This window comes from Elephas maximus, chromosome 23 (assembly GCF_024166365.1).
Source record: "Elephas maximus indicus isolate mEleMax1 chromosome 23, mEleMax1 primary haplotype, whole genome shotgun sequence".
Lineage (NCBI taxonomy): Eukaryota > Metazoa > Chordata > Mammalia > Proboscidea > Elephantidae > Elephas > Elephas maximus.
This window is the reverse complement of record NC_064841.1, coordinates 24,065,105-24,092,547: the sequence shown is the minus strand read 5'-3', so window position 1 is coordinate 24,092,547 and position 27,443 is coordinate 24,065,105. Positions and strand designations below refer to the sequence as shown.

The following is a 27,443-nucleotide window of genomic DNA, read 5'->3' as shown; positions in this document are numbered from 1 at the left end:
GGACTGGAACAAAAGCAAATAAGTTTCCGGGATAAACTGAAAGCTTTGAAGGTCAGCGGAGCAAGGGCGTGGATTTGGGGACTATAGCTTAAGGGGACTTCTAAGTCAATTGGCAAAATAAACTCTATTATGAAAACATTCTGCATCCTGCTTTGAAGTGTGGCGCCTGGGGTCTTAAATGCTAACAAGCAGCCATCTAAGATGCATCAATTGGTCTCAGCCCACCTGGATCAAAGGAGAATGAAGAACACCAAGGTCACACGATAACTATGAGCCCGAGAGAGAAAGGGACACATGAACTAGAGACTTACATCATCCTGAGACCAGAAGATCTAGATGGTGCCCGGCCACAACCGATGACTGCCCTGACAGGGAGCACAACAGAGAACACCTGAGGGAGCAGGAGATCAGTGGGATGCAGACCCCAAATTCTCATAAAAAGACCAGACTTAATGGTCTGACTGAGACTTGAAGAATCCCGGCGGTCATGGTCCCCGAACCTTCTGTTGGCCCAGGACATGAACCATTCCCGAAGACTACTCATCAGACATGGAAGGGACTGGACAATGGGTTGGAGAGAGATGCTGATGAAGAGTGAGCTACTTGTATCAGGTGGACACTTGAGACTGTATTGTCATCTCCTGTCTGGAGGGGAGATGGGAAGGTAGAGAGGGTTAGAAACTGGCAAAACAGTCACGAAAGGAGAGACTGGAAGAAGGATGCGGGCCGACTCATTAGGGGGAGAGTAAATGGGAGTATGTAGTAAGGTGTATATAAGCTTATATGTGACAGCCTGACTTGATTTGTAAACTTTCACTTAAAGCACAATAAAAATTATTAAAAAAATATATTATCCAATAGCGATGTCAGAGGTGAAATAGGGGTGTGCTGTAAATTATTTCAAGGACCTTGTGTTTTGGGGAGGAGGGTAGAAATATTGGTTAACTTTACATTTTGGCAACCAACTGTTCTTGTCCAAAATGTAATGTACCCATCAACAATATAAAAATAAATATACAAATTCCAAATCTAAAGAGGAAAAAAGAAAAAGGTCAGTCAATCCAATGGACTTCAAAAAAGGAAAAAAATGGAAGCCAAGATAGATTTTGTTGTCTAGAAGACACAAAGTAAGATAATCGAAGTAAATTGAAATGTATCTGTAATTATAGTAAATATAAATTTTGTAAAATGGTTAAAACAGAATATTTTAAACTGGATTTTAAAAATTCAAGTTATATACTCATGTCATGTCATAAAAATATTATGACACAGAAAACCTGATGTAAATAGTTAAGAGGGGAAATGGTATATCAGAAAAATACTAATGAAAAGAAAGCGGTTATAGCAATACAAGCTTCAGACAGAACAGACTAAGGCAAAACTTGAACTTAGAACCTTATCAAACTAGAGTATTATCTCATAATGATAGAAGGGATAATTAATCAGGAAGATATTACAATCCTGGTTATATAGCCACCAACCTTTTGCACTGTTGTAAAAATATAGGTCACACAACATTTGCCCGTTTAACATTTTCACGTACCAAAAGGTTGGTAGCTACATAACCAGAATTGTAATATCTTCCTGATTAATTATCCTTTCTATCCCTTCAATTTCCTTTTTACTGAAGTACATCCTGAAGTAGTTATTTCAGTGGAAGTCTGTAAGTGGCAAACTTGTCTCAGCCTTTTCCTGAACTGATCACATTATAAGGAAGAGTCAGTAAACTCACAATCATAATGTAGGATTTAAATGCACCTCCCTCAGAAAGTGACAGATAAAAAATGATCCAAGAATACCGAGAAACTGAGAGTTGAATTGACGTAGGACAAGGCAAGGGCCAGGGCACACATAAGAGAGTCTATCTAAATGAGATATGGTGCTGCTTTAGAAATGGACTATGAGTTCCTTCCAGAGGAGTTAGAGAAAAGATAATGAATTCAAGAAATTAGTTTTAATGTATTATAATAGAGAGTGTTATGATAATGCAAGGGATAAATTTCATAGCCCACTATGGATTGTGCTCTTGTTGTGTATGTGGTATTTTTCATTGTTGTAAAAATATAGGAACACATTTGCCAGTTCAACATTTTCACATATGCAATTCAGTGAGATCAGTTATGCTGTGTAACCATCACACTCACACACATACACACACACACACATTTGGATTCACTTTTAGCATTTTATTGTGTAAAAACCAGTGTACTGAGAGCATTCAGACCTTCATCCCAGTTCTGATTTTGCCCCTAAACAGCTCTGTGACATTCAGCAAATCATTTTAATTTTCTACCTCTATTTCCAAATCGAGGTGATTAGAAGAAACAACCAAGATTTCTTTCATCATTTGTTTCTCCATGAATTTATGGAAAATGTTTGACCTTTTGCAAATCAGTTTTATTATTTATAAATGTATATTTCAATTATGTTCTGCACAAGGGTATATTGCCCAGTAATTTTTTTCCATTAAGAAATGAGAACAAATAAGATTATTTATTGCATGAACGGCATAGTGCATGTCTGAGACAATAAAAGCCAGAGCTCCTCTGAACCTGCCTAAATGAATGAGCTAGTTCACCAGAGCATGACCCCAGCATGTGTCCCCAGTGTTCTAAATAAGTTGAATGAAGGGGCACTCGGTTCCACTGTTCCCTTTAAAAAAAATACATTGTTAGCAACTTACCATGTATGAAAGGAAAAATGAAACATGTACATTACTAAATCCAGCCTCTTTCAATGTTGTTTTCTACTAAATAAATAATATTTTAGATGGAAGAAGCTATATTTCTATTACTTGAAACATTTTTCCATTGCTAAAAATTACCTGAGTGCTTTGGTAAGCTTTTCAGAATTGCTGTTCTTGCTTTGTTCTCAGGTTTGCCAAATATCCTCTTATGCCTCCTTTTATTTATTATATATGCTTTGCCATAAACCAATTATGATACCTCATTCATACTTACATTTTAAACATTTTCTCCACAAAAGTTTGACAATATTATAAAATACATAAAAACCAAACAAAACCAATGCTATTGAGTTGATTTTGTCTCGTGGTGACCCTACAGAGTAGAACTGCCCCATAGGGTTTCCAAGGCTGTAATCTTTTATGGGAGCAGACTGACACATCTTTCTCCCACAGAGCAGCTGGTGAGTTTGAACATCCAGCCTTTTGCTTATCAGCTGTGCACTTAATCACTGAGCCACCAGGGCTCCTCATAAAATATGTACACTTATAGAAACATGTAAATCTAATTATGTCAATTCCTGACACAAACGTACATCATCTGTTGGATTCTTGTGTCTATAGTGCAGTTTCTCAAAGTCTTATGCCTGAACCACCTGCAACAGAATCACCAAGGATGCTTATTTAAAAATAGTGAATCCCAGTGTCCCTATGTGAATTAACTGGGTTAGAATCCTAGGAGGTGGGGTGGAGGAACCATACTTGAGAATTAGCATTTTAAAAAGTTTGACCGGTGTTTCTGATGCAGGGAGCCCAGGGATAAAGTGCTAAATATTTTAGTCTGCAGTACAAAGCCCAAACTCTTTACTGTAACCTACTAGACCCTTCACAGCCTGGCCCCATTCTGCATTATTACCAACATTGCTTAATATAACCTCAGATTTGTTAGTAGGATTAAATGAATTCATGCATTTAGAATTCCAATTAGAGGTCGGGCACATAGTAGGTGTTCAATTCATATTTGCTCCTTTTCTCTACATTCCTTTGGAACTTGAAAATGCCACATATTGACCAGAGCACCACTTTATCTGACTACTTTCATTGCAATGAGTGGGCAGCCATGTGATACAACAATGGATATCTTCCTATTTTCTCTGAGGATATGAAAGTATGAAAACCACAACCTTCAAAGAGCAAAGGAAACAGAACTCCTGGAGCTTGTGGAAAATTATCCTTCCTCTGCTTCTTAATCAGCTTCTAGCAGCAGGCTCTGCAGGGTCCCACACCTTAAACGTAAAGCTCTCCTAGATGTAGAAGAGATTGCTCAATTGACAGCGTCTATGGTTATGGAAGCAAACTGCCAACAAAACTTAGAGTTTGTCAGAGCTGTAGGAGTTGGTTAAATTCACTTCAGGTTCTAGAAAATAGTCACATCTAGCTCTTTAAACAACCCCAAATTATGGTTAACAGATTGAGCCCCTCGATATTTTCAGCACTCCTCAGTAACCAAATACATGTTTGAATGTTTAAATTCAAGAAAATATTGCAAATTGGTTTTAGCAAGTAAAGTCTTACAGATAAGGAAACTCAGTCCCACAGAAGTGTAATGGATAAATCTATACATTCTAAATTGAAGGTCATGTGTTTTCAACAACATACATAGTTCTATTTAAATGTCTACCAAATACAGTAAAAAGATAAAGTTGATGTCCTGATGTTTCTTCTTCTAAAGTGCTAAGAAATACTAACTTACTGGGTTCTCTCCTCTAGAAGTGGTGTGCCTAGCAGAAGGTGCTATTGCGTTACACTTAAAACTATGAGTTCGTGCACTAACAAATAAAATAGTAATTTAAAAATACCAGTCAACTAACTTGAGTAATTGTTTTGAAGTTTCTCTGTGAATATATTTTCTGGGCTACAGTTGTATAACAGATCAGTGATGACAGTCACCAAAATCGGAAAGATGTGAAAACAGAAAAAAATAGTATCGGTTACTTCTCTGTGACCTGGGAATAGAAAGCAAGGGTCCTATTTTAGCAATAGATTTCCAAATGTTAGACTTCATCTCTTTGCCTGAGGCTCTCTTCAAAGCCCTGGAGGCTGCTAGTGCGTAGGACCGCGATTTAACACTCCCATGTAAGCAGCTTTCCTCAAATGCCCGGTGGGAGTTGGAAAATCAATACCTAGCTCTCTTGCCCATAGTTCCAGAAAATTCTTAGGCAACTATTTTATCCAGGTCTCTGGGTTTATTGCAGCAGGATTAAACTCCCATAGTGGTAGCCAGTTTGATAAAATGCCTTCTCTTGGGTGCGTTCCCTTTGTTATCTCTTCTTCCTGCTGTGCTCCTCTCGCCTCCAATGAACTATTTGTACTCAAATTTTGTCTCAGGGTCTGTTCTAGGGTCCCCAAACTGAAGGTAATCCCAGGTGGTCCTGTCAAAGTTTAGGCTGAGAACACAGAGAGTAGTTAGTAGCTTTCAGCAGGAAAAGAGACTGAAAAGGAAGATTAGAATCAGGTAATTTGTACTTCTAGGTTATTAGCTTCTTGAGGCTAAGGATTGTCTTCATTAATGGTCCGGCTGTGTTACGTGGTTAGTACATCTTTGTTAAAAATACAACTGTATCAATTTAGGGGTCAGATAAAGGACCCATTTCTTTAATAATCAAATTAAATCGCTATGAAGTCATACCCTCCTTTCTTTGCCCCCCCCACCCCACTAATTTCACATTTTCCCCCATGGAGGCCAGAAAGCCTTTGCATTGTCTGTTGGCAGCATCCTCTTTGCATAGACCAAGGTATGCTCCAGCCCGCAAAGCAGATGTCCTGGAATCATTGCTCAGCCCACAGCTGCTGTACGAGGCATGATAGTGACTAAAACAGCAGTTTCTCAAGGTAATGGAGAGAGAAGGGCTTTCTCTCCTCCAGAGGTATCCTCAACTGTAGGTGTTCTACTGGCCAAGGGCATTGGGCTTCCACGTTCATTACTATTTTCTAATACTGATCTTTAAGTTCACCTATTTTATACTTTTTCTGTTTTATACTTTTCCTGTAGGAGGCACATGAGCCAGACAGATAAGTCACAGGAATTCCTACTAATATTCAGTTTTAGGAACCAGACATCTCATATATTGCCAGACATTTCATATAAGTCTTATCCTCTTTAAAATGAATTTCTCTCCCAAATGAATTTCAGTGAATTTTGAAATATTTTGATACCAAGTAACTTCAGCTGAGACTACTTTGATCCATTACAAGTATCATAATACCAGTGAAACCTTAAAGATGGAAAGGAAGGCGTCTTTAACCATTTCTTTCTGGGAAGCTTAGGGGCTCTATAATAGTCTCCCCATCTCTTTTTCCCACAACTGTTGAGCTTCACAGACTTAAGTGTGTGTGGAGCAATGGGAAAAAGGTATCTACCTTGGAAAGGCCTCCTATTATTCCATCAACACTTTTCCCCAGAAGGAAGAAGCCTTCAAGTAATTCATTATCGAGAACAGAAACTCTGTTCCAAGGTGGCTAGGTGCCTCTGTTTCCACATGGCAACTTTTAAATAGCAGTTCCTCTTAAGCATGGGGGCCTGGGTGTGGGATTGAAGGTTTTCTCACTGGTTTCTTTGATGTATGTTTGGTCTAAAGTGATATTTTTGATAGTTGTGTGGTGTGGGTTACTTAAATTCTTGGTTTTCTAAGGGAATTTTGATTGTAAGTAACTCGTCCATAAATATACTTGCCAGATCATGAATTTTTGTGTTGGGTTTTGCATACCATCAGTTTTCCTGTAGGAAAAGGGGAGCAATAAGAAGAAAGTGGCATAAAAAGCTCTGTTTTTTGGGGGTGCTAAACAAATATATTTTGAACAAATACCTACATAATTGTGGTTATAATCTAGAGAATGGGTCAGAGACAGACATTTAGATCAATTTGGAAATTTTTGGATATACATAAATATATATTTGTTAAATATGTATTTGTTATATATGTATTTGTTAAATATATATTAATGTAAAACAGGGAATTATATATATACACATATATATGTGTGTGTATATATATATGTATATATATAAATCCCTGAGACCCTGCCTGAAGATATGTCATCCATAGGACATTTGTTGCTAAATCAGGTGTTTCTCTACTACAAAGTGACATAAATCAGAGCCAGGTCACATCGGGGTGGCCATTAACACCCTGAAGGGCGGCATATAGCACAAAACCTTGTCATAAGGCCTTCACTGGACCATAATTTATCACATAATACCTTTGCTCTGAAAGTTAAGACAAGGGGAAAGACTCCCTATACATCTCTGAATCATGGCCATATGCCTTGTTTGAGTTTCAGGGCTTTCTGATCCCCCAGCTCCCACACACAAACTTATTTCTGAACAACCAACAACTCTACTGCAGTTACTCAGATTTCTTCATGTTTTTCACAAATGTTTATGCTCCTTTCTACCCTAAGGTTTTTGCTTTTTACCTTATGTCCAGAATGTATTTCCTCTTTTATATTCTGAGATTCTTAAGTCAAAAGCATATACATATAGTGTAATTACATGGTATGTTTTAAAATGGAATAGAAAATGATGCTTTCTAGAAAACAAGATCCGTGTTTACTAATTCTATACTGTTAACATTTTTCCCTTGAGTAAAAGTGATATGACTTGTCTCTAACAGAAAAGTAAGTTTTAAGGGGAGAAACTGCCTTACATTTCTCTCCCCCACAGCTAATCACATAGGAATAATCACACAGGAAAGGCTCAATAGATAATGGTTGGTTCTTGTTTTGTCCACTGTTTGACATGTTCTGTCACACCATGCCATCATGACCCAGTCTCTTTCACCTTCTCTTCTCACATGAACCTATAAAACAGGTGTGATTATCTCTTAGCACCAACTTCTATAACAGGGCTCTATAGCATTTTAAATCTGGCTGAGGACATAAAAATATTCCCACAATGATAGTTTAACTTATGGCTTAAGTATAAAGTGGGAACTACAGTTACTTGAATCTGGAACTACGGAAGTGGAACAAACCCCACAGTGCTTACTGAGTATGTCTGCTTGGAACTAAAGAGAAATTAGGTTATAGACCTGTGGTGTTGGTATTGCTTTAGTGAACCTGTTTATGGCCAACTGCCTTGATCATGCATGAACTAATATACTTACTCAAAGTATTTTTGCAGACACAGTTACCATACTGGGCAATGGGGATGCAACAAATAATTAAGGGGAAAAAAATCCTACTTTCTAGATATTTACAGTTTAATAAATATGTATGTATATCTTTTTTTTTTTTCCCTTTTCTATACTGGTAAGTAAATATTATGACAGAATAAGAAAATATGAATACCTCCCTACAAGGCAACAAGTTATTATTTTAAAAATTTAAGAAAAGAAGTATATGTCTGTGTGTGTATATACATAGAAAGAGGTGTGTGTTTGTGTGTTGTTTGCCATCAAGTCGATTCCTACTTATAGAGATTCTGTATATATATTTACATATAGTTTTTCCCTTAATTATGTTTCTTAAAATACTCTTTCGAACCTTTAAATAAAACCAAGATTATTTGAGTCTGAAGAAAGAGAAAAATTTTAAATGTAGTAACCATAATTTGCCTTTATTACCCTTAAAATCTAGAAGGCTCTGTGTGTAGTTATTCACTTTTGACAGTCTGATCTTGCCTAGCTCCACTGAGACAACTAACTCTAGGGACATTAATATTATTTAGGGAAAGAGGAATGTCTTTGCAATGCAGTGTTCATTAATTCATTTTTCACTATAATAATCCTTTTATATTTTTTAACATTTTTATTCTTGTAAAACATTTTTTTTTCTTTCCTTTTTTTTTTCACTTATCCTCTGGTCAGGAGTAGGATGGTCTGAGAAGATTGATGGAGGCACAAGGGCCTGGGGTCTTGAGACAGATTGTGTGCTTGTGGGGTTACTGTAGTGGAATTTCACAGAAACTTAGCAATTTCACAAAAGTTGAAAGGTTATTTGCTAACGCTATGTGCCAGGGAGATCCAAATAGCATAGCCATCAGGGGTTTGAGATAGGGATTGTAGGTTGTGGCTAACTTTACAAGAAACAGATTTCTCACTGGACAATAATGTAGTAGAATGGAAGGGGAAACAGATAAATAGATTTGCAGTTGAGTTTTAGCTCTGTACAGATAACCAGTTGAGAGACTGGCTAGCTCCTGCCTCAAACTTCTATTATAGCAAAAAAAAAAAAAAAAAAAGAGCATAAGCCTGCAAGTCAGACTTAGGCATGTAACTTGAGCAAGTCACCTAATCCCTGTGAGCCTGTTTCTTTATGCTATGAACATACGGAGATCTGCCTGTCTGGGCTATTGTGAGAATTGAAGAGAATGATGTTTGAAAACTTCCAGACAGCATATGATATCTTGTAGGTGCTCAATAAATTTTAACTATTGCTATTTTATTACTTACTACGATTGCTAGTTATGTGTTATCTGTGAGACGATGCTCCCCACTGCCTGCCTCTGGGAAACCCTGGTGGCGTGGTGGTTAACTGCTACAGCTGCTAACCAAAAGGTCAGCAGTTCGAATCCACCAGGTGCTCCTTGGAAACTCTATGAGGCAGATCTCCTCTGTCCTATTTGGTCACTATGAGTCGAAATCATCTCTATGGCAATGGGTTTGGTTTTGGTTTTGCCTGCCTCTAGGATTGTCAGGTTAATGCAGTGAGATGCTCATTGTTGTCAAGTCAATCCCAACTCACAGGCAGCATATAGGACAGAACAGACCTGCCCAATAGGGTATCCAAGGCTGTAATCTTTATGGGAGCAGAATGCCGTGTCTTTCTTCCTGTGGAGCACCTGGTGGGTTCAGACTGCTGGCCTTTCGGTTAGCAGACAGGCTCTTAACCACTGTGCCACCAGTGTTCATAAAGTGAGAAAGGTAGGTATGATGCATTTTGAGAAGAATGAGGCACTATATAAATATAAGGGACTGTTCTCCCGTGCCTGAGGAGGAGTGAATTCCAGAGTGGGCAAGGAGAGCATGCCGTGTGGCTTGTCTCTTCTCACTGCTGGGCAAGGCATACACAAATCCCCCTTTTGCTTATGAACCTGCAAATAAAGCTGATTTAGTCTAAGCCTTCTATCATGGGCCAGGTGCCATGGAAGTCCCAATCCTTGTTGCCAGGTTCTTTTTGAAGGAAATAGCAAGGTGTCTGGCTGACATTCCAGTTGTTGTTGGAGCTGCCAAATCACTCTTAAAAAACAAAACAAAAGAACAACTTTCTCCAGCAGTACTCGGAGAAGCAGACTTTCTTCTCCCCTGCTCTACTCTTCCATTTTAATCGTTTGTAGTGTGTGTTTTCCAGATTCCAGAAGTGTAAACAAAACAAGTTTGTTTTGTAGTTCCTATTATCCATTGCAAATTGGAAAAAAAGAAACCGTCATGCTTCTTCATCTTCTTTTAAAAATGCCTTTTCACAAATAGCTTATTTCCGAATCTCAGTTTTCCTTGCATAATTTGGATGAGTAGAGTAGAAAGGGATTCCTACTGGCCTATTGTAGATAATGCTTTCTTTCTGAAGTATAGCATAATCAGTACCAGAAACAATTTCTGCAAAGAGACATTCCTCGGCATTTTCTGATCACCACGCTGGGGATAAAACTCTGCAAGAAAACTTAGGCATTGAGGGAGAGGTGGTTGCTTCATTTGGGAGAAAAATTCCTGAACAGAATAAAGGGCCAACAAAGATAACTCTTTCTCCTTTTTGATTCTAGGGAATAAATTTTCTCAAGAATATAGATCAGATTGATTTTTTTTTTCATGGTATAAATTGTACAAACAATTGAGAAATACAACTTTGAAATGTTAAATGGAATTTGGCCCTTGTTGAATATGTAGATTTGAATATTAAACATCATGTTTTCCTTGTAAGTTATATCTTTCATGGGTTCTGTACTGTCTCAAACTAGTGTGCCAATTTTCCCTGAGTAGTTTCACAAGACCGCACTTTCCTCCGCTAACCATATTTCATAACACATTAGTGTCATCAATTCAGTCCCGTTTCCCTGTAAGCCAGCTTCAGTGTTACAAAAGAAGAAGGGACATTTGTTAAGACCAAGTAGATATTAAATATCACTTAAGAGAGAGGGAAAGGAAGAGATGACAAAGGCATTTGACACTGGTCTGTTACTGGCTGGAAACCCAAGGTTCTGCTTGGCATGCCTCATATCGGTCAGTAAACGAGAGACCAAGGTGGGAGAGAAGAAAAGGTACCTTTTTTTCATTGCACAAGGAAAGGAGGCAGTCAGAGCTGCTGCTGCGAAAACGGCTCCGCAAGGGCAAGGGGAAAAGTTATTTTAAAGGGGTTTACGAGTAGGGAGTTCATACAAGTTACATCAACAGCGTTCTTAATCATACTACATAGGTGCAAGGGGGCTTACATGTAACTTCATGCATCGCCAGGATTTTTACAGGGCGGGCCAAGCAAAGAGGCTAGGATTCTAACGCAAAGTTGTGAGGCAGGCCAAGCAAGCTACTTGAGACTGGAATTTTCCGCAGCCTGGAGACCTCTGCTTTAAATCTTGACTTCCTTTGAGATGTCTATGGATACATAGACTTCTTCAGTGCATTAAGCAGATGCTGGTTCATCTGTAGTGCATGAGCTGGTCTTTAAACACAATTTTGGAGCAGGAGGTCAGGGAGTATATGCATGGATGAATATTCCAGGTATAGGTTTTGGGGATATCATTAAGAATTGTACTTATTAAATTCAATGTAAACATTGACCACAAACATGTATAAATGGTTTCAGTTTTGATAAATTTTGGAGAAGTAGTTAAGAATATAGTAAAGCATTCAGTAGGAAAAAACAGTACCCGTGATTTTGGAGGTATTTTTTTTTGAAGGTTAATTCATATTTTAAGTGAAATGAATTATTAATTTTGTCTAGAATTTTATGTAGTTCAATAACCAGACATTGATTTTCAGCTATTCTTCTCTAATGTTTGTTTTATTATATGACATTCTGAACTCTTTTGTAAGGAATTATTTTAAAGTTTAAATATCACATCTTATTCTACAAGGAAAGTTATATCTTAGTATTTTTGCTAATAACAGGAATACAATATTGTATTTTGTCATGCTACTCTGAGACATGGAAAAGATACTGAGTTTTTTTCTTCATAGAAAAAAATTTAAAAAGTATTTGAAAGAAGAAGAGATTTTATAAAATTATATTCTCTCCCTCTGTGGTTTTGCTACCTCGGATGTATAAGAATACACAATATAATGAAAAAGCAAAGTAAAACAAAAACAAACTCCCTTAATTATTAAATGCTAACTTTTTTTTTTTTCTTTTCTTTCAGCTCTCAGGAGAAGTGATTTTGCAAATTGCCAACCAACCAGTTTTGCCTTTTAATGCTCTCGATATAGCTTTAGAAGTTCAAAACAGCCTTAAAGGTAATTTTTCTTTGAATTATAGTAATTTTAGTAAATGTAAAAATTGTTCAACTAATTTTCAACAAGAAATGAATTAAGTCATCTTCTATCTTACTAGCTCTGGTGTTACAGTGCTGCCCTGTGGCTAGAGGGTTTTCATGAGAAAAATTCTAACTGCCATGCCAAAGGAATGAGGTATAGTTAATGTTAGCATGAGGCAAAGTATCAGCTTTTAACAGATGGTCCACTACTCTCTTTTATCATAGATTTATAGTTCCAAGCTTCTGTTATTGCTAAGAAGTTCCATATGGAATTGTATCGTCCAAGTTTGTTTCTTTTTTATGTTGCAGCTACAAGACTGGCCCAGAAGTTCCTCCTCTGGGGTTGATTTACTATGGGATATGGGTGCTTGATTGGGAGATGTTCCGAGTAGAACTGCCCCATAGAGTTTCCAAGGAATAGCTGGTGAATTGGAACTGCTGACCTTTTGTTTAGCAGCTATATCTCTTAACTACTCTACCACCAGGGCTCCAGATCAAGGCTAACAAGGAGGAAACCAGGGGAACTATTTCTGCACTCTCTGTTTCAGATCCTTCTTGTGTTAATATATCCCTCTCTGCAGAATTCTGACCCAACCCTAATAATTAACTTTATTCTCTTTTATCTACTTAAAAACCTTTCAATTAGGCTGCTAATTTGTCTCTGTTAACCAAATACAAAGGGCAGTAGTACTGTAACTAAAGAGTACACCTTCCTTCTCTTCGAGTCACACATCTTCCTATCAGATCTTTCATGAGTCATTTGTAGACATGTACTTCTCAACACAAAAGCCAGTACCTTAAATCTAGTACCTCAGCAGTAATTGTAGGAAAATAGTTCATTCCAAAGAGCAAAATATTTCCAGTGACTGAAAGTTTAGTACTTTCTCTTTTGTTTTGTTTCCTTTGACTACCTGGATTTTTTTTTTTTTTACCCAGAGAATATTCCAACATTTGCATTTCAATGTTGCTTAAGACTTTTATTGTAGTAGCTGTAAAACCATGACCTCAGGAGCAATTGAGCTACTTAGGAGTATTTGCTTCCACACTAAATTGCCTCATATTGCTCCCCCTTTCCTATATTTACATTAATTTCTATATCATTTTCTTCCTTTCTCCTATTGTCAGGCTTCCACCAATTATTGTCAGGCTTCCACCAACATTCTCACCATTGTCAATGTGGCTGCCACTTCTACCTTGCTATTTCGAAAATATTTTGGCTTAGAAAATGGGTAACCAAGCAAGTAACATTTTTCAAAATAAGACCAGAGCAAGTATAAATAAAGGCCTAAGTAGTTCTTCTGTGAAAAATAATGAATATTATCTTTTTCTACAAGAATTTTTTTGCATTTGTTTTATTTGTTCTTTGACCTTTTTTTGCTTTCTCTTTAGTTGTCATTTTCATATTCTAGAAAATTCAGTTAGTATAGAGGATAATACTTCAAAATTTGAGAGAACAAAAGGAGGAGTTTGTTTACATTATGTTAGGGATTGAATTGTATCTGTCAAAATATGTGTTGTAAATCTTAACTCATACCTTGAATGTAATCCCATTTGGAAATGAGTTTTCTATGTTATGTTAATGAGAGTGTATTAGTTTAGGATGTGTCTTAAATCAATCTCTTTAAGATATCAAAGAGTAGAGTACTTAATCTGAGCAAGCAGAGGTGGGATAAGATAGATGCCACAGGGAGGAACAGAAGCTGAAAAGAGACAAGAACGTTCCCTTAGAGCTGGTACCCTGAATCCAGACTTCTAGTCTCCTAAACTGTGAGAAAATAAATTTCTCTGTGTTAAAACAACCCACTTGTAGTGTTTCTGTTATAGTAGCACTAGGTAACTAAAACACATTACGTATGGATTTGTTCATCTATGAAAGGAATAACCGTCATGCATAAGAAAGAGACTCAAAAAGTGTACTGCAACCTAGCAAGAGCAATATGACAACAAAAAGAAATAAAAAAGTCCAGATTGGAAAAGAAGTACAATTATCTCAATTTTCAGATGATATGATCATATATATAGAAAATCCCAAAGAGTCCACAAGAAAAATTCTACAGCTAATAGAGAAACTTAGCAATGTTGCAGGGTATAAGGTCAACAAACAAAAATTAGTTGGGTTTCTATACACCAACAACGAGAAATCCAAAAGTGAAATTAGGGAAATAATTCCGTTTATAGCAACATCTAAGAGAATGAAATACCTAGAAATAAATCTAATCAGGGATATGAAGGATTTATACAACAAAAATTACAAAATACTGCAAAGAAGATTAAAGAAAGATGTTCCATGTTCATGGATTGGAGGACTTAATACTGTTAAAATGTCAATACTACTCAAAGTTATCTATAGACTCAATATAATCCTGGTCAAAATTCTAACAACCTCCTTTAAAGAAATGGACAAACCAATTCTCAACCTTTATATGGAATGGCAAGAGTCCACAAATAGCTAAAGCAATGTTAAACAAACAAAAAAAGAACAAAGTAGGAGGACTCACACTTCCTGATTTTAAAACAGTTATACAGCTACAGCAATCAAAATAGCTTGGACAAATGGAATAGAATTGAGAATCCAAAAATAAACCCACACATCTGTAGTCAACCGATTTTTGACAAGGGTGTTAAGTCCATTTGATGGGTAAAGAAAGAGTATCTTCAATAAATTTTATTGGAAAAATTGGATTTCCACATGCAGAAAGATGAAATAGGGTCCATGCCTCACACTATACTCAAAAACAAATTCAAAATGACTTAAGGACATAATGTGCAAACTAAAACCGTAAAATTCTTAGAAGAAAATGCAAGGGCAACTCTGTTGGGCCTAGCTTTTACAATGGATTATCTAATACAATAACAAAAGCATGAACAGCAAGACAAAATAAATAAACATGACTTATTAAAATTTTTGTTTATTGGACGACTTAACCAAAAAGTGATAAAAACAAGTTACAGACTGGGAAAATATCTTTGGAAACCATATATCTGCTAAGAATCTAATAACCAAATATGTATAAAACTTTCATAGCTTAACAACAAAAAGACAACCCAATCATGAAACAGGCAAAGAGTACATTCAGTTGGCCACCAGACACATGTAAAGATGCTCAAAGTCATTAGCCATCAGATAGATACAAATCAAAACCACAATGAGATTCCATTTCACTCCCACTAAGATGGTGAAGATAAAAAAGAAAACAGAAAATAACAAACGTTGCTAAGGATTTGGGAAAAATCGGAACTCTTATCTCTTGCTCTTGGGAATGCAAAATGGTATAGCTGTCGTGGAAAACAGTGTGATGTTTCCTTGAAAAACTAAAAATAGAAATACCATATGACCCAGCAATTCCACTCCTAGGAATATACCCCAAAAACTTGAAAGTAAAGAATCAGAGATTTGAATACCAATGTTCATTGCAGCACTATTCACAATAGCCGAAAGGTAGAAACAGCCTAAATGCCTGTCAGCGGATGAATAGATAAACAAAATGTGGCACATACATACAGTGGATTACTGCTCAGCCAATAGGAGCAACAAAGTCTTGATACATGCTACAATACAAATGGAGCTTGAAGAAATTATGTCAAGTGAAATAAGTCAATTATAAAAGGACAAATATTATGTGAACTCTGGGTGTTTTTTTTTTTTGTTCACTTACATAAAAAGACAGGAACAGGCAAATGTATAGAGATCAAAGTTTATTAGTGGTTACCAGGAGTGTAAGCAATTATGCCAATTAACTTGGCCTAATAATCTGTTTAGTACTATTGTTCTACTTCCTAGTTCACTATGTTACGCCTAGGGTCTTAAAAGCTTGCAAGCTGCTGTCCAAGGCACCTGGAACAATACAGAAAGGAGAGTCAGGAATAAGAGCAGGATGTGAAATGTGCTGCTAACTGCCTCCATGAACAACTGCTTCCTTAACCATCAGACCAGAAAAACTGGATGGCGCCCAGCTACTATTACTGAATATTCTGATCAAAGAGTCTTTAGAAGAATTGTGATCAATAGGGGGAAAACACAGAACAGAACTTTAAATTCTCATGGATTCCAGACTTTCTGTAACCATAGAGGCTGGAGGAATCCCTGATACTATTGCCCTGAGATAATCTTTAAACCTAAAACCAAAAATATACCCTGATATCTTCTTAATGGAAACCCTGGTGGCGTGGTGGTTAAGTGCTACAGCTGCTAACCAAAGGGTCAGCAGTTCGAATCCTCCAGGCGCTCCTTGGAAACTCTATGGGGCAGTTCTACACTTTTTTTTTTATCTTCTTAAAACCAAATAATGGTTTAGCTTAATGAGTAATTAATTGAGCATTATGCTATTTTTAGAACTATTTGCCTGGGATTAAAGTGACAACAGCAACTCGAGGGATGGAGTGAGAACATTACGGGGCAGTGAGTTTGTGTTGGTGGGGGAGGAACAACTCAGAGAAGGAGGGTGAGAATTGTATGGTCAGTGTCACTGAGTTGTGCATGTAGAAATGGTTGAATTGGTGTATGTTTTGCTGCATACATTCTCAACAACTATAACAAAATTTTAAAAAGTATACTAACAGTTTCTGATAGAATTATAAATGATTGACAAGTTACTGCATCCAAATTTTTATGATAAATTTGTATTATCCTTGAAAAAAGTATAGAGTTGAGAATGTTTAGTATGTTTTTATTTTGATTAGAATGACCTAGTAGAGAGGTAAAATTTGATCATGTAAGAGAGAATTGCTAGACTAATTTTCTTCATTAGGGGCAGAGGATGGGATCCAGTGTAGGTCTGCAGGACTTTGCCTTAGTTAAAAGCCAAAGAAAACAAACCCAGTGCTGTCGAGTCGATTCCGACTCATAGTGACCCTATAGGACAGAGTAGAACTGCCCCATAGAGTTTCCAAGGAGCACCTAGTGAGTTTGAACTGCCAACCCTTTGGTTAGCAGCCATAGCACTTAACCACTACTCCACAAGGGTTTCCTTTGCCTTAGTTAGGAATACGCATTTATAAAAATGTGAGGGAATGTAGAGAATATGGCAGATGGGTTAAATGTGGTAATGAGAGCTCCTGACAAGTCTCTTTGGATTGGAAAAGCAATATAATAATTGCTGGGGAGAGGAAAGTTTGAATGAACTATGAAAATGTAGTAAGTTTTTTTTGGCAGTGCTAAGGGCTCAGAAGAAATATTGCTTGAAATGATATAATTCAACATAATTGCATGTTTATTCCAGTGTTCAGCTAGGGATCAGGGCTAGGATTTTGCTGAGAGAGGACAGTAGCTTAGTAAGACAAAGGAAACTGAGGGTATATGCAAAGGAACAATTATAATGATGGACCAAAATATCTAAACTGTGTATAAAGTGGGGCTATGAAGGGAATGGGGGTGAGTGGAAAGGAAGTAACATCAATAGATTTTATGCCTTGGTGAGGTCAAAGAATTAAGAGTGAGTTAGCTGGAAAGATAGGAGGTGGTAGTCAGTAAGTGGGATTCTTGACAATGAGATCATAGAAAGATTGTGGCTGTTGGTAATGACCATGTTCAGGCCAGGCTATGATCATGGGAGTATAGTAGGTGGTCACTAAAGGAAGAGAGGCTAATGAAAGGAGAGGCCAGAATATGTCTGTGTGGATATTGAAATTGCCAAGAATTAAGATAGGCATCATGAGAGAGAGTGACTGTGAGCCAGGAGCTAAAATATTCAAAGAATGAGGAGTGACTATAGATTAATAGAAGGGGTTAGCAAGGGGTTTACAGTCAAGAAAATCCTACGGAACAGTTTTACTTTGTAACACGTGGGGTCACCATTGGTCCTAGTCAATTCGGCAGCAATGGTTTGATTTTTGGTTCTGTATAAAATTTTTGTGAAGAGAGATTAAAAAAAAAAAAAAAGACACATAGTATTCTTCCAGGGCCAGTGCTACAAAAGGCGTAGGAGAAAATGGAGCCAGCCTGAGAGAGCTGCAGTAATGGAAGCAATGTCTTTAGGGGAGAGGAAGGTTTCTGTTAGATCAAGAAGGTAAAGACAATATCAGTTCTTTCCTTAACAGTTATATCTAAGAGCATGTCATCAGAGGAGAAAAAACAAAAATAAAGTCATTCCACAAAAGAGTTGACATTGAGGCGAGACACCACGATGTTTAGGTGTCTTAGGTTCTCACTTTGATGAGCCAGAAGCACCTTGACTTCTTGCTGTTATATCAGGCTGCTCCTGCTATAGGTGAAGGCTTTTTGTCTTCTTCTTCTTCTTTTTGGCCGTTAGTTATTTTTGTGTTTTGTTTTCTTCTGATGTGAAACTCCTTGCATATCCCTGTCCCTGAAGAAGGACATCATGCTTGGAAAGGTAGAGGGTCAAAGAAAAAGGGGAAGTCCCTGGATGACATGAATTGTCACAGTGGCTGTAACAATGAGCTCAAGCATAACAATGATTGTGAGTAAGGTCCAGGATTAGGCAGTGTTTTGTTCTGTTGTAGATAGGGTTGCTAAGGGTTGGAGCCCACTCAACGGCAGCTAAGAGCAACAAAAACATCCCTGTCGCAACCACTCAGAAAGAGGTGGCCAGACTTGAGACGTACCTGTATTAAAAACAAAGAACAGAGAAACAAAACAAAAGACAAAAGAAGCTTCTTTTATCATACCCTGGATATAAATATTTGATCAAAGCGATATACTTTGTCAACCTTGAACTCTACATTTTTTTCCATTTCAGTCATCATGATTCAAAATTCTTTACATTGCATTGCCATCAGAGATTATTCAAATGTTTGCTAAATTGTGAGCAATTTAGTGTACTTCCTCTATTTTGACGACTTTGGTTATGACTTTATTTCTTTAAGACTACTTTAAAGTGCTAGCGTGTGAATAATGGACAACACACATCAACATCTAAATAAATATTTCAGTTTCAATTTTAGCTGCAATGCAAGCTGATTTCATTAGCTAAATAGAGTACCATATTAAATGAAACATGTAATTTTACTGCTTAATACAAGCTTAAATTATTAATACATTTTCTTATTTTGTTATGACATTTAAGAATGATTAGTCTTATGTTCTCAATTACAGTTAAAAAAAAAAAAGAAAGAAAGTGACCTTCAAGGCTGAACTATAAAATACTGTTTCTCCTTACTGCCAACGGTATAGTATGAAGGTCTCTGAAACCCAATTGCATTTTCAGTGGTGTGATTTTTACCCCTTGACAACTGGCCATCTTGTTTATTTATTATACTAGTTTACAGTAGCAGCAGACCGTTCTCTACCTTTCTCACAACCACCACAAAGTAGGATAATTTACCAGTGAATAATTTGTTTGAGCTGATTTATTAGATGGTTCTTGAAAGCTCATTTTGACTGAGTGACCTTGATTCTTAATATTTGGTCAATGCCAAGCACATAATAGTTAGAGAATGAATATTTATGTGCAGTGGCTGATAAGATAACTGATATACTTGAGATGTATTTGTGACAAATAGAAGTATGTCAGAAAATGTACATACAAGGCAGTGGTACTAGTTTGTGGGGGGCAGGCAGGGGGAGGCAGACATCCAGGAGAAATAAAGTGCCACCACACCCTTGAACCTGGAAGCCGACTGGAAACACTTAATACTCTTACTCAGTTTACTTTTTCTCACTTTATCGACTTCTTCATGTACAAAACAGCACTTTAAAATAATTAGTAAGTATATACTATCATGCTTTTTGTTTAGAATCTGGTACCATGTCAGAATTTTGGATGTTCTTTATTATAAAAACTGTAAATGACCAAATTAAGTAAAAGTCATTTTCATTTGATCTGGCTATGTACATATTTAGTTAGTGCAAGCCAGACTCAGCAGGAAACATCATTTTAAACTGTGTGGCTTGTTGCCACCTCCTGATCCTCTCACTAAATGTAAAATGGTTGTTGGCAGCATTTCTTCCTGTTCTTTGAGTAACTGACAATGCTGATTTCATCTGATGTTTTTCTTTTTCTATTAGCTCTGATAATTCATTAGTGTCAATCACTTCGTCTTAGGAGGGATAGCGTTTCAAGGTGATAATGCCAGGAAGGCCAGCACTGTGTGTCCTGTTGGATTTGAACTTTCAGATTTTCAAGTGTCCCTCTGGTTCTTCTCTGTCCATCTTTTTTTTTTTTTTTTCCTCCAGAATAATGTGAGAGAAATTTCCGAATTGGCAAAATTAAGTTATGTGCTGTATAAATTGCATGATTCTAGTTCTCACCTCATCTGTATTCAATCTTGGTTTGAACCACCACCAATTCTGATTCTGAATGGGCCTATAGATAGTGAAACCCGTTTATCAAGCATCAGTGTGGTGGCTAGCCAGTCCTATGCCCCACTCCTAAGAAGTCAGACAGAGCGTCTAAAACTCAAAAAATTTCAAAGGAAAATTTTGTCCACGCTGAAGTTTTGAATCCTGCAAGGATCTCTAAAGGTTTGACCAAAACTAGTGTTTCTGGAACTGGCCTTTCTGTGTAACAAGAGCTTAAGCTCAAAAGCATTCTCTGAGAGGTACCTTGTCTATTCAAATTGGAAGAGAATTTCATAAGAGATTGGCTGTCCATTGGGTGCAAAGTCACAAAACAATATGTTTAGTCTTAATCCCCATTATATTTTTATATGGATTCTGACTACACAAGTATATTAAAACGGTATTTCTATTATTGATATACCACACCTAATTCAAAAGAGGATTTGAGGCAGCTGGGCCTGCAGTGAAATCTGGTTGCCTCTACATTGTCAGTATTTGTTTCCTGAAACTGGTTTTTCTTTTCCCCATTTCTTTTTAAACTCATATTTTTATTGCATAATGTCTCTTAGTTATTATTCTAAGCATCTTGTTCTTTTTGTAGTTCTCGGAATTCTACTTTCCCTTCTTTTGTTTATCTCCTGTCTCACAATTTGTTGCTATTTGTATAGCTTCCCTGTGTGATCATTTCCTTCAGTATTCTGAGTACATCATCCAGTTTTTTTTTTTTTTTGAAGTTGTCAGTACCTGGATTTTATATGTGACACCATATCAAATGAAATATATTAGCCATTTTTTGTCATTTTTCCTACTCTCCCATCATAGTAAAGGTCTATTGTATCTCTCCTGCCCCCCAATTATGTATTGAGGATAAAACCCTATGCCTCTGGCAATATAGAATGCTTCTTGGAAGCAAGGATGGCGAGACTACATCTCACGTACTTTGGACATCTTATCAGGAGAGATCAGTCCCTGGAGAAGGACATCATGCTTGGTAAAGTAGAGGATCAGCAAAAAAGAGGAAGACACTCAACAAGATGGATTGACACAATGGCTACAACAGTGGGCTCAAGCATAATGATTGTGAGGATGGCACAGGACCGGGCAGTGCTTTGTCCTTTTGTACACAGAGTTGACATGAGTCTGAAATGACTGGACGGCACCACATAACAACTGGCAATATAGTACCACAAACTATTGTAACACAAGCATTGCCTTATTTTCATTAAATTTTTTTTTAAAGATATTTTTAATCTTGGCTTATAATACAGCGTAAAGCATCCTCGGCTTCATTTTCATTAAATTTATTTAAACTTATTTTTCTTTTCAGTTCCCAATGCATAATTAAAACTCCTATGTGTTGTTAAATATACAACTCCATTCTACTGCCTCAGGTTAAGAGGGATAAGAATAAATGACACTGAATTTAATTCATTCAAGAAAGTTGTGGCTCACATTTCCCAAACAATCAGTAGCCAGATTATGTAATCACAAATACAGTACAGATGGCAGCACCTGTGGGCCATAAAAAGAGCCTGTGGTCCAGTCCTTGCACCTGATGGACAGGCCAGATGCTGGTGGGAGAACCCATTCCATGTGATGTGTTAAAGTCTTGCTAGATTTGTGTCTGCCTTGGCTACCTTTTTTTTTTTGTTCGGCTACCTTGATCATTAAATAATCTTTGCAGTACAGGGATGTGTTGCCTATCTAAAATAATAATAGTAATAAGTGGCCAGCCTAATTCTTCTGAACATGCTGCTTTGGCATCTTTGCCAAAAGGGTTTCTATTGTATTCTGTTTAGCCATAATTATCCACTGTCTCCTTGGTATATTGTATCTTTAAATAATATCCTCTTATCTGTGTACTGTAAAATCAATGTTAGATTATTTGAGTCTCGATAGCGCACTGACTCCCACATTTCTTTCTCTACCTGAGTTTTTGTTTGTTTAACATCTTTAAATAACCAGCTGAGATGATTCATTGTGATTCATACTAAAGCAGGCAGCATGAAGAATAGAAAATGTAGGATAATAGAGGACTGTCATTTCCCCCTGGCTGAAATCATACTGGCAATTTCTTTTCTTCTTTTTTAGTGATGCCACAAGATATTTGTAAGATGATGTTAAGTAACACACATTTCCCCCCTGAAAAATAATCTTCTATTCTGCTTTTAACCACTGTATTATGTGCAACATAAATCATACTTTTTTCTTGTCACTATAAATCAGAAAAGTCTAAGCTGTGATTGTACAATTTTTAGCACCTTTAAAACTGTGATGAGCTCATCCATGGAAGAACAGGCTTTGTGAAATACCATTAAAGAAAAAGGCTATGTTTGTTTGATATAAAAATGTAGTTTTAGAGTATGAACAGCACATTTCACTCTTAATTTAAAATGAAATTGAGTGGGTCTTTAAAAACACAGCAACGAAACAGAAAAAACGGAAATAACCTAAAATATAAAATTTTTTTGAGTGTGAAACTCTATAGAGGGACTATAATAGAATCATTTTTTTTTTTAAAACAAGGCATTTATAATGTGTCCAGGAGGTTGCAGAACAGAGTACATAAGGGCTCATGCCAAACTGAAACTCATCAAGTTATGAAGTGCCTCAGGATACAGGATGGTTTGTGAAGGTTTCAGGTCCCAGCAGGTTAGAACATGTGTGGATTTACTGCCTACAGTCAGTTCTGTCATTACTGGTATTACCCAGAAGTCTTAGAGGCCTTAAATGTATAGGACATGTATGAAGGCCTTTGAGCTTCTATTCCATGGTTGGAAGTTTTCTTTCTTTCTTTTTTTTTTTGATCCTGTATCAAGGTCCTCAGGTGGAATAAGTTTTCTAGGAAGCACTTCGGCGTATTAAGGGTTACTTCAGAAAGCCCATTTACTGTGCTAATTGCCTGTGACATCTTACTGTAGTCTCATGAGCTGAGCTGGGAGTCCAGATTAAGAAGCCGAGCATCAGCGGGGTTTTTTCTATGTATGTCTTACCCAAGTTTATGTATTTAACAAATTGTGGGTTCAGGGTTCGAATCTAGGTCTGTCAGATTCCAAAGCCCCTGTCTTTTCCACTGCATCACACTGCCTCATTGACTGCTTTGAGGGGAAGTCATGCCAGCATGATGGTTGGCTGAATGCAGGAGATTCCCTGAGTAGTAGGGATGTGTTTTCTCGGGCATATCTTAGACCGTTTCCTGAATTGACTTTCTAGCTCTCGATATCCATTGACAAAATAGATAATAACCCTCCCTTCCCTGCCTCCCTCCCTCCTATCTGCGAGGCCACAGAACAGACTTAATACGCAAGAGTTCATGCCAAATTGCAACTCTTCAAGTTAAGAAGTGCCTAAGGATAGAAGATAGTTTGTGAAGGTTTCAGGTCCCAGCAGGTTAGAGCATGTGTAGGTTTAGACCGTCCAGTCAGTTCTGTCATTACTGTTATTTACCCAGAAGCCTTAGAGGCCTTAAGTGGACAGGACATGTATGAAAGCCTGTCCTTCCCTCCTTCCTTTCTTTTCTACCTTCCTTCCATTTTTCCTTCCTTCCTTCTTCCTTTTCTTCAATTGATATTGCTGCTGCTTACAATATCTTGCTCTGTCCTTTCTATAAGAGGCTAAAAAAATGGAAGTGTTGAGATTAGAGTTAGATTCATTCTCCAGAAGGGTGAGAACAGATGAGAAGAGGAAGGAAAGATTAGTCAATATTTTAGATGAAACACCTTCCACTAACTGCTTCAATGTAGATAAAGTCCCAGAACTTTCAAGAGCTTATTTGAGATGCCCTTGATCTGTTTCTCAGTTTTCACTTGTTCCTGGGGTTCTACCCAGAACGTTCTTATATATAATGATCTCTTCAGCCACCCTTACGAGCTTTCCTTTCATTTGACACAATTTATTGCATGCTTAAGTGTATTCAGTACATTTTTAATTAGATCAGGAACTTATCAAGACTTAAGATTGAATCTTACGTGTCTTTGCCTCTCTACTAGTACTTTTAGAACAACATGAAAAATAAGACTCAATAAATACTAAATAAATGTATGCTTCTTTGAAATGAAAGCAATAAAACAAATGCAAACTGTTTCTGTTGGAAATTTAGAACTACATTTCAACTGTCTCTTGAATAATATTGAAATAATTTCCATCAGCAATCTCAATTATTTTGTGTTATATTAAGGTTGATTTTCAATATTTATGACAAATCAGTATGTTCTACCAAGCTGTAAAAGGTTATTAATGGTTGGCTTTCACCAGGAGCAAAGAAATTAAAAAAAAGAGTATTTAAAGGTTGGCTGTTTTATTCCTTTACCCTTTATGTTATTCCTTTCCTGTTCTTCAGAGGTTTGAATTTTTTTAGGGGAAAAAAAGCTCCAAATTCATAGGCACTGCCAAATAAAATTGAGAAATATTAAAGTGTATTGGAGAGGAGGGTGATGCAGCTGGGGAGGACCAAAAGGGAATGATCAGTAAAGCTGTTAATGGTATTTTTTGCATGCCTTTTAAAAATAGGTTGGTAGTAACTTTACTTTCTGCACTTTAACTTGCATTTCTATAGTGCTTTTTATGCTTAGAAAATAAATGAAATGGCCACTTTCCTCATTTTTTCTAAGAAAATTGAAGGACAGTGCTATTAAAAGACTTATTCAAGGCTATATCGATAATGGAAACCCTGGTAGCTCAGTGGTTAAGAGCTACAGCAGCTAACCAAAAGGTCAGCAGTTCGAATTCACCAAGTGCTCCTTGGAAACTCTATGGGGCAGTTCTACTCTGACTTGTAGGGTTGCTGTGAGTCAGAATCAACTGGACTGCAATGGGTTTTGTTTTTGTTTTTTATATTGATGATAATTAAGTAGGCCAGGCTCATAACTATCTTTTACTGTAAATATTTGGTCCTCTGACTTCATGTACATAACTTAAAGATACTTGTGTTAACCCTCTCTGAGAGAAATTTCTAGTTCCCACTTCACTTTCTTTGGTCAAGTAGACTTATTATTTTAAACATGAACTATTAGGAACCTCATTTAGGTCTCTCTTCTCTGACTTTCACTATGCTGTAGTAAATTTTTATATTAGTTTTTTTTTGGGTCACTGGCGAGGCATATTTTAATTCAATTTAGAATAATTTCACTTCTAATTAGTCTAATATGGCTTCTTTTCATTTTTTTTTTTTTACTTTTCCTTTGCCACTCATCGATTTTGAGCAAGAAAGTAAAGGAAATGATATTTGTTGATGTTTGCTCATTATGCAGCAAACAACTTTCTGAGTGGCTTTGTATACATTGTTTAAATATGTAATATATATCCAAGTAATACATTATCTTATTATTCAACATTCGCTCAACAAAATTTTAGTGAATGACTACCATGTGCTAGCATCTGGGGATGCAAAGAGAGATAAGACATATTTCCTGATCTTGTGGGGTTAAGTCAAGGTGAGGAGAGAGATACATAGCCAAACAAGGATAAAAACATTACAGATGTTACAATGTTATGATACCAAAAAACCAAACCAAACCCCATGCCGTTGAGTCGATTCCGACTCATAGCAACCCTATAGGACAGAGTAGAACTGCCCCCATAGAGTCCCCAGGGAGCACCTGGAGGATTTGAACTGCCAACCCTTTGGTTAGCAGCCGTAGCACTTAACCACTATGCCACCAGGGTTTCCAATGTTATGATAAAAAAAAAAAGTAAATAATTCAATTATTTGTCATTAGATGACATGCCAAGCATGGTTTTAGGTGCAAGGCAAATGGCAATGAATAAAACAGGCAAAAATCTCTTCCCTTACAGGCGTGCTGGTAGGAATTCTAAGGAGCATGAAGGAGGAAAGGTTCAATTTTTCAGGGTCACAAAAACTTGACTTAGAGAGGTGACATTCCAAGATCTTATTTAAAGGGTCAAACAACTTCTAATTGGTACAGAAATGGCTACTAGGAATCTTTGGAACATCAGTTATATATATCAATATGAACAGTTTACCAAGATAATTTCTGTAGTCAGTCTCAATTATTTTTTTATTAGAGTAATGTTGAACAATGAAAGTAGAGCTACTTTTCAATTTATAACCTCACACACCTGAAATCATGTGTAGGGTATGTTGTGGGTGGTAGGCTTCCACCATCAGGGACCTTTCTGGAACTAGCAAGTTCCTGAAACTGTCAATTCTCTAGTTCCACACTGCTATGAAACAAATTTATTTAAAGCTAAATAAGGCAAAATGGTGCAATTTGTCTCATTTGATTCTGTGGTAATGTCATCTTCAATTCTGTAGTGCATAGTTAAATCAGAACAGAGGTTTCTTCTTTAAATGGCAGACTGTCAATGATGTTGAACTAAAATATATATATGTGAATATGTATATATATAGTTTTTCAATTCCTTAGTAATCTAAAGGTGTCTTATCCATCTCATTATTTCCTTATACAAAGATGTCCCTTCTAAGATAGCCATACATAACTAACCATCATAATTTAATATAAATCCTATCTTCATTAAATAGAATTGATAAGGTATTTAGGGGGTTAGATTTTCTCAGCGAGCAAAAATACTTCCTCTTGCAACCTCAAATTTTGTTGTGAAATCAAACAAGATAATGAGTATGGAAGACACTTTGAAAACATCAAAATGCCAAAACCTGGTAAAGTAGAATTGATTGTATTCATACCATTAATTTCAATAAGCAATGAGTTAGATATTAGCTCCAGTGTTATTTCATCTTTTAATGTAATTTTTAGCTAGATTTTTGGAAACATAAAATTGGCAAAAACCAGTATGTTCTCTGCGAACACTACATATAAGAGAAGCCTGGCTATGAATTCCTTTGTAGCCCTCATTAATCCCTTGGCTCTTTTCATAGTCTTTTTTTGAATATTGAATTTTTTATAAACATACTTTATTGAATCTACTTTGTTCAAGTTGCCCTGGTGGTACAGTGCTTACAGCCCTCGGCTGACTGAAAAGTTGGTGATTTGAATTCACCAGCCGCTTTATGGGAGAAAGATGTCGCAGTCTGCTTCTGTAAAGATTTACAGCCTTGGAAACCCTATGGGGCAGTTCTA

At 36.8% G+C, this 27,443-nt stretch overlaps 1 protein-coding gene across 24 annotated transcripts in view; it reads left to right on the top strand.

The window, feature by feature from the left end:
• Positions 1 to 27,443, top strand: part of NAALADL2 (N-acetylated alpha-linked acidic dipeptidase like 2) — a 1,621,055-nt gene that overhangs the window by 1,534,279 nt on the left and 59,333 nt on the right. For all 24 annotated transcript variants that reach the window (XM_049867803.1, XM_049867806.1, XM_049867798.1 and 21 more), the window contains one exon: positions 12,033 to 12,126. In XM_049867803.1, the coding sequence (XP_049723760.1) occupies positions 12,033 to 12,126 (94 nt within the window). The remainder of the gene's footprint in view (positions 1 to 12,032; positions 12,127 to 27,443) is intronic.